The 11,923-nt window shown below is 46.0% G+C and overlaps 2 protein-coding genes across 2 annotated transcripts; both read left to right on the top strand.

Moving 5' to 3' along the window:
- Positions 1–354: 354 nt before the first annotated feature.
- Positions 355–1,245, top strand: FAM32A (family with sequence similarity 32 member A). The gene is made up of 4 exons (XM_027902356.1): positions 355–489; positions 605–743; positions 841–894; positions 1,060–1,245. The coding sequence occupies exons 1-4, from the start codon at positions 413–415 to the stop codon at positions 1,126–1,128; spliced, it is 339 nt and encodes a 112-aa protein (XP_027758157.1). The 5' UTR covers positions 355–412; the 3' UTR covers positions 1,129–1,245.
- Positions 1,246–2,477: 1,232 nt separating this feature from the next.
- On the top strand, positions 2,478–10,792 carry AP1M1 (adaptor related protein complex 1 subunit mu 1). Its single transcript, XM_027902353.1, has 12 exons — positions 2,478–2,569; positions 2,882–3,038; positions 3,439–3,506; positions 4,052–4,182; positions 4,329–4,476; positions 4,847–4,973; positions 5,613–5,755; positions 6,580–6,651; positions 6,923–7,081; positions 7,685–7,810; positions 8,037–8,112; positions 8,683–10,792. Exons 1-12 carry the CDS (start codon positions 2,528–2,530, stop codon positions 8,703–8,705), a joined length of 1,272 nt encoding a protein of 423 aa, XP_027758154.1. The 5' UTR covers positions 2,478–2,527; the 3' UTR covers positions 8,706–10,792.
- The last annotated feature ends 1,131 nt before the right edge of the window (positions 10,793–11,923 follow it).

The raw sequence follows: 11,923 nt of genomic DNA, 5'->3' as shown, positions 1-11,923 counted from the left end.
CTAACATCTAACCTAAACCTCCCCTGGCAGAGCTTGAGCCCATGTCCTCTTGTCCTATTGTTGGTTGCCTGGGAGAAGAGCCCAACCCCCACCTGGCTATAACCTCCCTTCAGGTAGTTGAAGAGAGTGATGAGGTCACCTCTAAGCCTTCTCTTCTCCAGACTAAACAACCCCAGCTCCCTCAGCCTCTCCTCATAGGACTTGTGCTCAAGTCCCTTCACCAGCCTCGTTGCTCTTCTCTGGACCCGCTCCAGCACGGGTTCCCGCTCCAGCACAGTTCCCCTCACGGAGGGAGCGCTCGGGGCTCGTTCCCCTCACGGAGGGAGCGCTGGTTCCCCGTTCCCCGCTCCCCTCTCCCCGGCCGCGCCGTTGCGGCGGTGCCGGCAGAGGGCGCGGGCGCGGCCGTTCCGCCATGGCGGATTACGAGGCGGTGCAGCGCGGGCCGCTGCGGCTGAAGGGCAGCGGGGGGGCCCTGGGGGCCGGCAAACGGTGAGGGGGGACCGGGGGAGACCCGGGGAGACATGGGGGGAACCGGGGGCGGTGAGGGGGGGATCGGGGGGACACCCACCCCCGGGACCGGGCGCTGAGCGGACTGTGCCCGCAGGAAGAAGAAGAAGGCGAAGGACAAGGCCCAGATCCTGGAGCAGATCGTGAGCAGCAAGAAGCAGGAGGAGGAGAAGAAGCGCGGGCTGGACAAGCGGACCCCGGCGCAGGTGGCCTACGAGAAGATGCAGGAGAAGCGGGTAAGGCTTTAAAAAACCACCCCCATCCACCCCTCGGGTGCGGCCGCTGAGGGGCCGCGAGTGCTCGGAGTAACCGGCCCCTCTGTGTCTCCCACAGCAAATGGAGCGGATCCTGAAAAAAGCCTCGAAAACCCACAAGCAGAGAGTGGAGGTGAGCGAAATCGCCCCGAGACCCTCAGCAGAGCGTGCTCATTATTGTTGGGCTGGAGGAACTCTTTCACCTTGTGACACACGGGCAGGGGGGTCTTGCGGTTCGACTCGGTGATGTCAAGCACCAAATGTTAAACGTTTTCTTTCTCTTTTTTCCCTCCCCTAGGACTTCAACAGGCACTTGGATACTCTGACTGAGCATTACGACATTCCCAAAGTCAGCTGGACTAAGTGACTGGGCTGCTTGTCACGGGCTCTGGAGCAGGAGTTGTGTTTTGTTTGTATCGAGCAAGGGTTGCCATGTAAATGTGTGTGTTCTCCATATTGTCTAATATATCTTCTGAGCGTTTTATGACTCTGTACTGTCTTATTTTACAGCTTTGGCTTTTAAAGCCAAACGTCCAGCAAAGGCATCTCTTGGCTGAGGAGCTCTGGTTCAATGTGGGTGCAGAGGGCTGGGTTTTTTAGTGTTTAAAACGAGACTAAGGCCAAAATTAATTGCTGCTAGCCAGCTGGAAAATGTTCCTTTATTGTTTCTCCTTTTTGGAAGTGAAGAGCCTGACAGTCTCACATTTAAATTTCTCTTGTAAGTTATGGGAATCGTAAAATTCCTTTCTATCAAGTTCTTTCAGAGGTGATGTTGCAAAATGCGGAATATGTAAAATTTTCTTAAGGAAGTATGTTCTTTCATGTTTGATCTTTGTATATTTTTAAACCTAATCAAGAAGAGGGAGATTTCATCCAGGGAAGGGAGAGCAGCCAGTGAATTCTCAGTGATGTCCAAGTTTTGGTAGTTGGGGTGCTGGATTTGTGGAATACACCGAGCACCCAAGCTTGGCAGCTTTGGAATATATAACCAGTGTGTCTCTTGAGTGTTGCACACGAGGGTAACAAATATGATTTTGTGGACAACAGTATTTCCATCCAGAGTTCTTTCAGGGGTGAGGGGCTTCTGCATCTTGTAACTTTGATATAACTTATTAAAGCGCTGGTTTCATCCCTTTTTTTTTTTTTTTTTTTTTTTTTTTTTTTTTTTTTTTTTTTTTTTTTTTTGGTGCTGATTTACATATAAAACCAGGGCAAATTTTTTACGTGAAGTTCTGGAAGGGAACTGCCTTTACAGTTCTCCCCCTGTGAGGGGTGACATGTACCTCCACATTACAGATCCTGTCGCTCCTCTTCAGTTGGAGTATTGGGATAATCAGAATATTGGAATAATCGGAATATTGGACTAATGGGAGTATTGTTTCTGACCCGAATTTGGTCCCTCTGGCTGAGCCAGGGGAGCTCAGTGTGGGTCCCACCTCAGCCTGGACAGACCCTCGTTCCTCTCCGGGCGCTGTGCAAGCGCTACGGGGTAAAACACCTCACCGCGCTGTGCCAGGAAAATAAGGAAAAAATAATAAGGAAAAAAAAAAATAAAATAAGGAAAACACCCTGGGACTATTTAACACGATGTGTCTGATCGCGGTGTCCTTCCGCGGGCGCGGTGCCCCGCGCGTATCCCTGCGCGGAGGCGCGGCCGGTCCGTGCGGTGCCGTCACTTCCCTCGGAACCGCCGGGGGAAGCGGAACGGGAGGGGAAGGAAAGGGAAGGGAAAGGGAGCGGAGCGGGCGGGACGCGGCCCGGGGGAGATGTCGGCCAGCGCCGTCTATGTCCTGGACCTCAAGGGGAAGGTGAGGCCGGGCCGCGGGGGCTCTGCCGGGCAGGGGGGTGGTGGGGAGGGAGCGGTGCCCCCGGGACCCTCCGCCCTGAGGGCACCGCGCGGCCCGCGCTGCCACCCCCGGGTGTCCCCGAGGTGCCAGTGAAATATTGGCCTTTGCGTCCTTAATCAGCAAAGCATTTTGGCGGCGTGATTTGCGTCTGTAAGTGCGGAGAGACTCGGGGGAAGCAGAGTGGCTTTGGAGAGGCCTTGTGTGTTTTTCTCGCGTGGTAAGACCCTTTTAAAAGAGGGATAAACCCTAAGGGTTTGGGTACTCTCTCCGTAGGTTCTGATCTGTCGGAATTACCGCGGAGATGTGGACATGTCAGAGGTGGAGCATTTTATGCCAATCCTTATGGAAAAGGAGGAGGAGGGGACGCTTTCCCCAATCCTAGCACACGGAGGAGTTCGCTTCATGTGGATTAAACACAACAACCTGTATCGTATCCTTCGAGCTGCTGAAAGGCCAAGGGCTGCTCTGATTTTCTTTATTGACAAAGTGCTAGTTGGAGAATGGCTGAAGTCAGATAAGATGAAAAAAAAAATTGGTTATCAAATAAAGTTGGTTAAATAAAGTAGGTTATATTAAATAAAGTTGATTAATGCTTTACATAATGAATTGTGTGCCAGCAGTATAAGGTGTTTATATTAATTTTACTCTAATAAGCTCTTCTATTAATTTTACTCTAATGAATTATTTCCTGAAGGTTTATCTTCCTATCTCCTTAGATCAGAGGTGCTGTTAAATAATTAACTCTTAGTTTTTCTGGCCAACTCTAGTTGCCTAAAGGCTCTTTGAAATGCACTTTTTTTTAATCACTTTTCCTGAACATCCTTTATCAGTTGTTGCAACATCTAAGAAGAATGCTTGTGTATCACTGGTGTTTTCATTTTTATATAAAGTAGTTCAGGTGAGTGTGAAATTTTGGAAGTAACCCCTGCTTTCAGTTCAGCCTAAATTTGACCTCAGATAGAAGCGCAAAGAGCTTTCACGTTTTTAAAGAGCTCTGACAACAACATCATTTTTACCTTATATTTGATTATTTTGTAGAGCTATCTCCCTTAACCACTAATAAAGGCACTGATATTTTGTAGCTGAGTAGGCAAAGGATGGGGCACAGTGCTGTAAGTAGCTGCACAGGATCTGAGCACCTAGAGGAGAGTTGTGAATTGGTGCATGAGTAGTGGTGCATCACAGTAGAGCCTTGCCTTGGGTTCGTGTCTCTACCTGGCGTGAAAAATATTTTCTCCAGAACGAATATTTTTCATCCCAGGAGTTGCCTCTCTAGGGGTTGTTTCTCTCTGTGTTTTAATTGAGGTGTTTGTGGAGTCTGGGCTTTGGTTTGGAGCTTTCTCAAGTGGTTGTTTTCGGGGGCAGGAATTCACCCTGCGTGTGCTGTGCTTGCTCTCAGTTCATGTCCTTCTTCTCCCCCTCCCTCCTGTCGTTTTGTTTCAGGTTTTTTCTGAATATTTCAAGGAGTTGGAAGAAGAGAGCATTAGGGATAATTTTGTTATTATTTATGAGTTGTTAGATGAGCTTATGGATTTTGGGTATCCACAAACCACTGATAGTAAAATTTTACAAGAGTAAGTATCCTTCTGCATCGCAATGGCAAAGCTCTTGGGAGAGTTTTGAGCATTCTTCTGTGGGCAAACAGATGTTTGGCTTGTTCTAAGTATCAAAAAAGATTAATTTTCATTTTTTTTTCATGCCAATCCCGTGGCTGGTGAAGGTACATCACTCAGGAAGGTCACAAACTTGAAACTGGAGCCCCACGCCCGCCTGCCACTGTTACAAACGCTGTCTCATGGAGATCAGAAGGGATAAAATACAGGAAAAACGAGGTGTTCCTGGATGTCATAGAGTCTGTCAACCTTCTGGTGGGTACCTTGAACCTGAACTCTTAGTGAGAATTGCAGTGGGAAGTGTTACAAAGAGCTTTTTGCATGAAAATCTGCAAGAAAAGGTCAGACTGACTGTGGCTGGTGTGCTGTGCCACTCAAAGCAACATCAGTCAGTAAGATTAAGTAGTCTCAGGGACATCTAGTGCAACTAATCCTTTAGTTGTTTGTACTGATGATTTTTGGATATCTCTTCTCTGTCTGTGCCGTCACCTCCCTGATCTAATCCTGCTGTGCTGGAGAAACACATCCAGCAAAAGTGGAGCATGGGGATGGGGTGGGAGCACTGCTTGATGTCACAACACGTCATATCAGAGCAGTCTGAACCCTCCTCTTCGTGTTTGTCCAGGTCAGTGCCAACGGGAACGTGTTGCGGAGCGAGATCGTGGGATCCATCAAGATGCGGGTGTTCCTGTCGGGAATGCCGGAGCTGCGCCTGGGGCTCAACGACAAGGTCCTCTTTGACAACACAGGCCGTGAGTGTCCTGGGGGTGCTGTGATAACTGTGGGGGGTGGTGTCTGGAGCCTGGGAAAGCCCTCTAAAATCAAGTCCAGCCATTAACCAACACCACCGCTAAACCATGTCCACGAGTGCCGCATCCACGTGGCTTTCAAATCCCTCCAGGGATGGTGACTCTACCACCTCCCTGGGCAGCCCCTTCCAAAGCCTGACCAACCTTTCCAGTGAAGAAATCCTTCCTGATGTCCAGCCTGAACCCCCCTGGCACAGTTTGAGGCTGTTTCCTCTCCTCCTGTCTCTTTTTCCCTGGGAGCAGAGCCCAACTTCCCCCTGCTCCCCCCTCCTGTCAGGGAGTTGCAGAGCCAGAAGGTCCCCCCTGAGCCTCCTTTTTTCCAGGCTGAGCCCCCCCAGCTCCCTCAGCTTCTCCTGCTGCTCCAGCCCCTTCCCCAGCTCTGTTCCCTTCCCTGGACATGCTCCAAGTCGTTCTTGTCATGAAGGACCCAGAACTGGGTATGGAATTTGAGGTGTCTCAGCAGTGCCAAGCACAGGGGGACGATCCCTTCCCTATTCCCGGGGAGGACCGTCAGCAGCTTTGCTGTGGCGACACTTGGGCCACAGTTGGTGCAGCACCTTGACCTGTGGTGTCTCCTGCCAGGTGGGAAGAGTAAATCAGTAGAGCTGGAAGATGTGAAGTTCCACCAGTGCGTTCGTCTCTCCCGCTTCGAGAACGACAGGACCATCTCCTTCATCCCCCCTGACGGGGAGTTCGAGCTCATGTCCTACCGGCTGAACACCCACGTGAGTCTGGCTGGTTGCTTTTTTAATTGACAGTGCTTTAAATTGTAGCCACGGTGGCTTTCCCTTAATTCTTTTTTTTTTTTTTTAAATCTTGGGCAGTACAAGAGTTTTTAAGTCAGCTGTTAATGATTCACTCTTTTCGGGGGAAGAAGGAGTTAAAAAGTAACTTGGCAATAAGTCTGTATTTTCAACTACTATTCAGTAGTTTTGAAATACTCCTGACTTTATGTTACTTTATGTTTTCTAAATACTCTTTTTTTAAATCTAATAATTATCTACATAATGAAATGTCAATGTAAGCATTCATTACAATGGAATTTATCGCTTAGTTTTATTGGTGTGCCAGTCCTAGGGATAAGGATGGCCTTCCTTTAATATACAGAGGGTCTGTAAGATGCAATAAACTTCAAGTTATTCTTTAAGGGCAATGCTTTGGAGTTATTTTTAAGTCTTAGAGGGATTTTTAGGGCTCTTTAGAGCCTCATACTGGGGACTGAGCTGCTGTAGTTCGGTCCATGGTATGTTAAAGTGTCAATTATTTCCCTATGCAAGTGTTTGTTATTAGGGATTAGTGTGAGCCACCCGTTTTTAAGCCTATAATTCTTGTAACATTTGCTCACTGGTGTATCAATACTTGCTCATTTGTATAATTACTTCTTTTAAATTAAGCACAACTTTTTGTCATCTGGGACACCACAGGCTCCATTTTCTGTGGGGTTCACATGTTGGGTGTAGCTTTATGGGGAAGCAACATTTCAGTGACTGTGTCAGGTGAACCCCAGAGCTGTGAAATGTTTTGTTTTGTTTTTTTTTTTCCCTCTCAGGTAAAACCCCTGATCTGGATCGAGTCTGTGATCGAGAAGCATTCCCACAGCCGCATCGAGTATATGATCAAGGTCAGCCATCCTTCAACAATTATGGCCAATCTCAATCTTCTTCCATTTATTTTCAAAGCTTGACCAGCAATATGTGCATTTTTGTACAGGTATTAAATGTTTTTGTGGGGCTTGGATCTCTTTGAACACTTCATTTGGACTTCCAGTCCGTGGTGTGGTTCTCAGGACGCAGGTGGGGGTGGAGGGGAGCTCTGTGTGTCACAGCTGAACCCACCAGCAGCATGGAAATACTTCGAGCCTGCTTTCCTGATTCTGTTCTTTCCTTCCTTAGGCAAAAAGTCAATTTAAACGAAGATCAACTGCCAACAACGTGGAGATTCACATCCCAGTCCCCAACGACGCCGACTCGCCAAAGTTCAAAACCACTGTTGGAAGTGTCAAATGGGTTCCAGAGAACAGTGAGATTGTCTGGTCCATTAAATCTTTCCCAGTAAGTTTTCTTTTTGCTCTTATCACCCACCATCAGCATTTCATTGATGTTCAGACTCTGCCTGGAGCAACTTGTGACAGTATCAGACAAGCAGTAGTGGCCTCTTCCTCTTTTCCTCCGTGGATGAAGGATTGGAATTTGGTGTAATAGATGTTGTTTATATTTGTTTCACTGGGATGTTTTCTTCAGAACCAGATTAGAGAGCAGATTTTTTCGTGCTGCCTGTGGATGGTGTAATCTTTGGCCTGGCTTTAGCAGCAGCTGTTTGAGTTTTGTCAGGCTCTGCTTCTTGGGTGGTTCCACAAGCATGAGCTCTCTCCACTGCTGCTGGTGTGAGAGTGCAGCTGTGTGTCACCATTTCATCTGAATTCTCGAGTGTGAGGCTGGAAGAAAAGGAATTGTGCCTCAGGCTGGCTCTGCTTCTTTAGAAACAAAAAGCATTTTTAAAATAAAAACACATGTCACTCAAACCCTGGAGAAGAGCTGGAATGAATAGTGGAGTTCAGCAGTTTGACATTAATAAAACCACTTGTATCATTGCAAGGTCTTTCTTTTATTTCTTTTGTTTCAAGAAAAAAAAACCAATCTGTCCCTTTTGGGTAGGGTGGAAAAGAATACCTGATGAGAGCTCACTTTGGACTTCCAAGTGTTGAAGCTGAAGACAAGGAAGGAAAGCCTCCCATTAGTGTCAAGTTTGAGATTCCCTATTTCACCACCTCAGGAATCCAGGTTAGTAGCTGAAAACAGAAATACTGATAAATTCACATGCTGGGTTCTAACACATGAGCTGTTTCTCATCTTCTTGATGTGACTCCTCTTCAAGTTTTATCCATACAACACATTTTTGCCTGAAAAGGGGTGGTTATTCTGTTGTTTTGATATTTTTTTTTTTTTTTGCCAAATGCTGCTTTAGCCAAGATGGGGGAGTTCATCTCTCACAAATCTTTCTTTCCAGGTTCGTTACTTAAAGATTATTGAGAAAAGTGGCTACCAGGCCCTGCCCTGGGTCAGGTACATCACCCAGAATGGAGGTAAGGGGAAGGGAGTATTTTACTTCTCCAGAACACACCTACACATTGAAACTATTTTTCACAGAAATATGAATTCTTGAAATTCATATTTCTGTGAAACTGCCTGCACACAGTAGATGAAGGATATGCTGCTTTTTCTAGACCCTTTTTTTGGTGTCTTAATGAAAGAACCAGTAGGATATAAAACTGGTGAGGTAAATTTAAAAACACATTCACAATAGGCTCACACAATCTACCATCTTTCAAGTGTGTCAGACATTGGCAAATAAAATATACTCGATTTTTAGCAAGTAAAAGTGGTGGGGTTTGGTTATTTTTCTGATTACTTTTTTTCTGGCTTTTAAGCACGACTGCCCACAATTGCCTTTAACCCTTCAGAGCTCATTCTCATGGCCATTCTGAGCAGAGATCTGGGTTTATTTTATAGAGTAACTGAGTCCCAGAATGATTTGGGTTGGAAGGGAACTTTTTATCACTGTATCCCAATTTACTGCTCTGCTTTCGTTCTGTAATGAGACAAATAACTAAAAGTGAGGGGGTTTTTTGTTTTTTTGTTTTTTCCCTTTACAGACTACCAGCTCCGGACACAGTAAAACACCTCCCAGGCACCACAGACAACAAAACTTCAGGCCTAGAATTCCTTTGCAGAAACTTCTGTGGTCCTGAGAGAGCTGGGAATGTCGTTGCCAAGAGTCTTCGTTTCTGCAATCTCGGGATTGGCAGGAGAAAGATGGGAAAATTTCGTGTTTTCGATAACGTGTTTTGAGCTTTTGAACCATTAGTATTGATTGTGTGAGTATTTATTTCATCCTTAGAACATTGCTGATCTTGCTGCTAAAAATGCTAATTAACTTTAGGAGTAGCAGGTTACCTTGAGGAGCCAGGAATCCAGGAAGATGCTTGAGAATGTCTTGTCGATGCCTTGTCCGTTACAGTCACAGAGTATTTGTATTTTTAGGGTCTCTAAAGACATTGGCAGAGTTGTGCTACAAATTAGGGAGATGATTGTGCAATTAAAAGACTGCTGAACACTTAGTTGTATTTAGCCCAAGGTATTTATTTTTTTTTTTCTGGGCATTTGGGTGCCTTAATTCATTCAAAGCTCTGTTAACTTATAAAAAAAAAAAAAAATTACAGAATATGAGTTGAAATTACCTGAAGTCAAAAAAAAAAAAAAATTCTATTTGCTGGTTTTGCGTGGTTTCAAAAGAATTAGTCTGAGGGAACAGCTTCAAGTGAAGGGTTTGGAAACAGAAACGGGGGTTTGTGAAAGTCTGAGTTAAGAGAGAACAGGAGGAAATGTCTGTGGGAAGGGCTCTGTGGAAGCAGGGGGATTGCTGGCTCCAGTCAGGCGAAATGCAGATGGAAAAGTTCCCACCCTGGGACTCCCCCAGGGCCTGGAAACCCTCTGCCAACTGACCAGTGTTTGCTCTTTTTCTTTCTGTTCATTCACACAAGATCCAGACTGTGATGTGTGGGCACAAAGCCTAAGGACTCACTGTTCAAAGAGACCAAAGCCATTTTAGAGGTGATGACGTTTGGAGGGAAGATTGGGGGTTTATTATTATTTTTCCAGCTAATAGTAATGTACCCCAACCTCTTCCTGCAAAACTCTTGTTTATGAAGAGGCTGATAAAAAACACAGTTGCCATCTTTCTTCCAGCTTGCCTTGGTGTTAATTTAGGGCAAATACTTCCCCTTTTTGCTGTAGTTTGCTAGAATTGTTAAACTGTGTTTGCCCTCAGGGGAAACGCTTTCTCTCTCAGTCCTTTCTGTTTGTAAACAGCTGTTACTGTAACTTCTTGGCAGAATGAATAACACTTCACAATGTTATTCTTACAGGTATTATTATTTTTTTTACATACCACTTCATTTTTTTTAATTATTTTTCAGAGAAGCTACAATTGGCATGGCTGTAAATAGTTATGTGGATCGTTTTTTTTTTTGTTTCAGGAGAATTGTGATAGCTATCAGTATTTTCTTTACACAATTTTTAGGGTGTTCTGGTTTGAATTTAATGCTCGTGACAGATGCTAAACTTAAACCATCCCAAGCTAAATATCTGTGTCTGCAGATAGAACACTGAGTGCAAAGTTCTCCACTGAGGGGGAGAGTCCAGGAGTGTCCACAAAGAGTGAGAAGGTATTTCAGTCACTGTCCTCACTGAACCCTTGTAGACTGTAAATAGATACATCTGTGCACACAATTGGCAAAAAATCAGCTAAATTCCCCCGAGCTGCAGCTGCTGGGACATCACAGAAGATGTGCCTCAGGAAATCTGATGTCTGGTGGTGCCTGACAACAACCAGACACCTGATTTTAGGGTGTGGACAGGTGTATTCTGGAGTAAAGTTACTGTATTTGTCACCCAAACAAGCTTGATGTTGAAACCAAATCATCTTCAAGATTTTGGTTACAGCTGAACTTCAAAAAAACATTTTTATATTAAAACTGTTAACTGGTTGACAAATCACTTTCTGCTGACTTTAAAGTGTTTGCTTTAATTATGCCTGTAAAATGTGACTCTTCAGAGCTTTGTTTTTTCCTCTTGAAGGTTGGATCTTGTGAACCAGGACCATGTTTGCTCATATTTTGTTGCAATTTGACTCTGTTTTGATGGTGGGGCATCAGCTGGGCTTGTCCAGAAAGTAATAAAGGGCAGAAAGGCCTCTTTGAATCACCTGACTTGCTCTTTTTTTCTGTTTGATCTTCACTGGTGGAGCCTCCAATCTCAGAGTACCCCCAGTTGTTCTGATGTGGGACCTGGCTGAGTGAAACAGGATTTTGGTCACCAGATACTTGACAAAATCTTGGCTCTTCTGTTGTTCTCTGCCTGGTTCACTCAGGTACCACAAAATTGGTGGTCAGAAGGCAAAATAACCCCCCCCCCCCCATTATCCATTCATTGTCAGAATGTGGGTCCCTGTGTACCCAGAAAGGCAGAAACCAGCAGATGAGATGTTATTGCTGCACTTGCTCTCATTCCAGGAGAAGGGCAGGTTTGGATGGGATATTGGGAAGAAATTGTTCCCTGTGGGAGGGTGGGGAGGCCCTGGCACAGACAAGCTGTGGCTGCCCCATCCCTGGGAGTGTCCAAGGCCAGGCTGGAGCAACCTGGGATAGTGGGAAGTGTCCCTGCCCCTGGCAGGGGGTGGCACTGGATGATCTTTAGGGTCCCTTCCAACCCAAACCATTCTCTGATTCCAGGAGTAACTTTTTCTTCCCCCCAAAGTTCTGTCCTTGCAGCAACTGCCCAATCTTTTTCTCCTCTGCCTCACGTGGAAAACTGTAAATGTACTTTGCCCCCGTGTTCAGGTAAGTGCCAATATAAAAGCCTTTTTTTAAAAGACAATTTGCATTAATTCAGGGCCATCTCCTGCGTGTTTCCAGCTCGCTCTGGTTTCCCGGAGTGCTGGCTCAGGATCTCGGGGAGCAGGAAACGTTCCTCTGTCATCTCATTACGCAGGATTTAATTACTCATTGATGAGATAATCGTCCCTCCAGGTGCGTCAGCGCCGCTCCCCGGCCGAGTAGCTCTAATTCCTGCGGTGTTGCGTCCGTCCAGCTGCTCCCTGGGCTTGCTCCGAGTGAGAGGTGGCTCCGAATCACCGCTCTGGTGGCCCTGCCGGTAGATGGCATTCCGAGCACGCTGCTGCCCAACGAGCCGCCTGAACGGGATGTACCCAGCGCGCCTCGATTTGGAAGGCACGGCTATTCCACCCAAAACTGTAATTAATTTTTAGCCTCGTGCAGTGTGAGATTTTTTTTCTTTTTTTCTTTTTTTTTTTGGAGTTGAGTAACTCTCTAGTTT

This window comes from Empidonax traillii, unplaced genomic scaffold (assembly GCF_003031625.1).
Source record: "Empidonax traillii isolate 1590-97213 ecotype Southwest subspecies unplaced genomic scaffold, ASM303162v1 scaffold863:size338993, whole genome shotgun sequence".
Classification (NCBI taxonomy): Eukaryota; Metazoa; Chordata; class Aves; order Passeriformes; family Tyrannidae; genus Empidonax; species Empidonax traillii.
Note: the sequence above shows the minus strand (reverse complement) of the source record. Positions and strands in the feature narration are given on the sequence as shown.

Excerpts from the sequence above, each read along its gene's own strand:
- FAM32A (XM_027902356.1), top strand. The coding sequence starts at position 413 with ATGGCGGATTACGAGGCGGTGCAGCGCGGGCCGCTGCGGCTGAAGGGC. Across the intron at positions 490-604 it reads GCCCTGGGGGCCGGCAAACG|GAAGAAGAAGAAGGCGAAGG; the intron begins GTGAGGGGGGAC and ends CTGTGCCCGCAG. Across the intron at positions 895-1,059 it reads CCCACAAGCAGAGAGTGGAG|GACTTCAACAGGCACTTGGA; the intron begins GTGAGCGAAATC and ends TCCCTCCCCTAG.
- AP1M1 (XM_027902353.1), top strand. The coding sequence starts at position 2,528 with ATGTCGGCCAGCGCCGTCTATGTCCTGGACCTCAAGGGGAAG. Across the intron at positions 7,082-7,684 it reads GGTCCATTAAATCTTTCCCA|GGTGGAAAAGAATACCTGAT; the intron begins GTAAGTTTTCTT and ends CCTTTTGGGTAG. Across the intron at positions 8,113-8,682 it reads GTACATCACCCAGAATGGAG|ACTACCAGCTCCGGACACAG; the intron begins GTAAGGGGAAGG and ends TTCCCTTTACAG.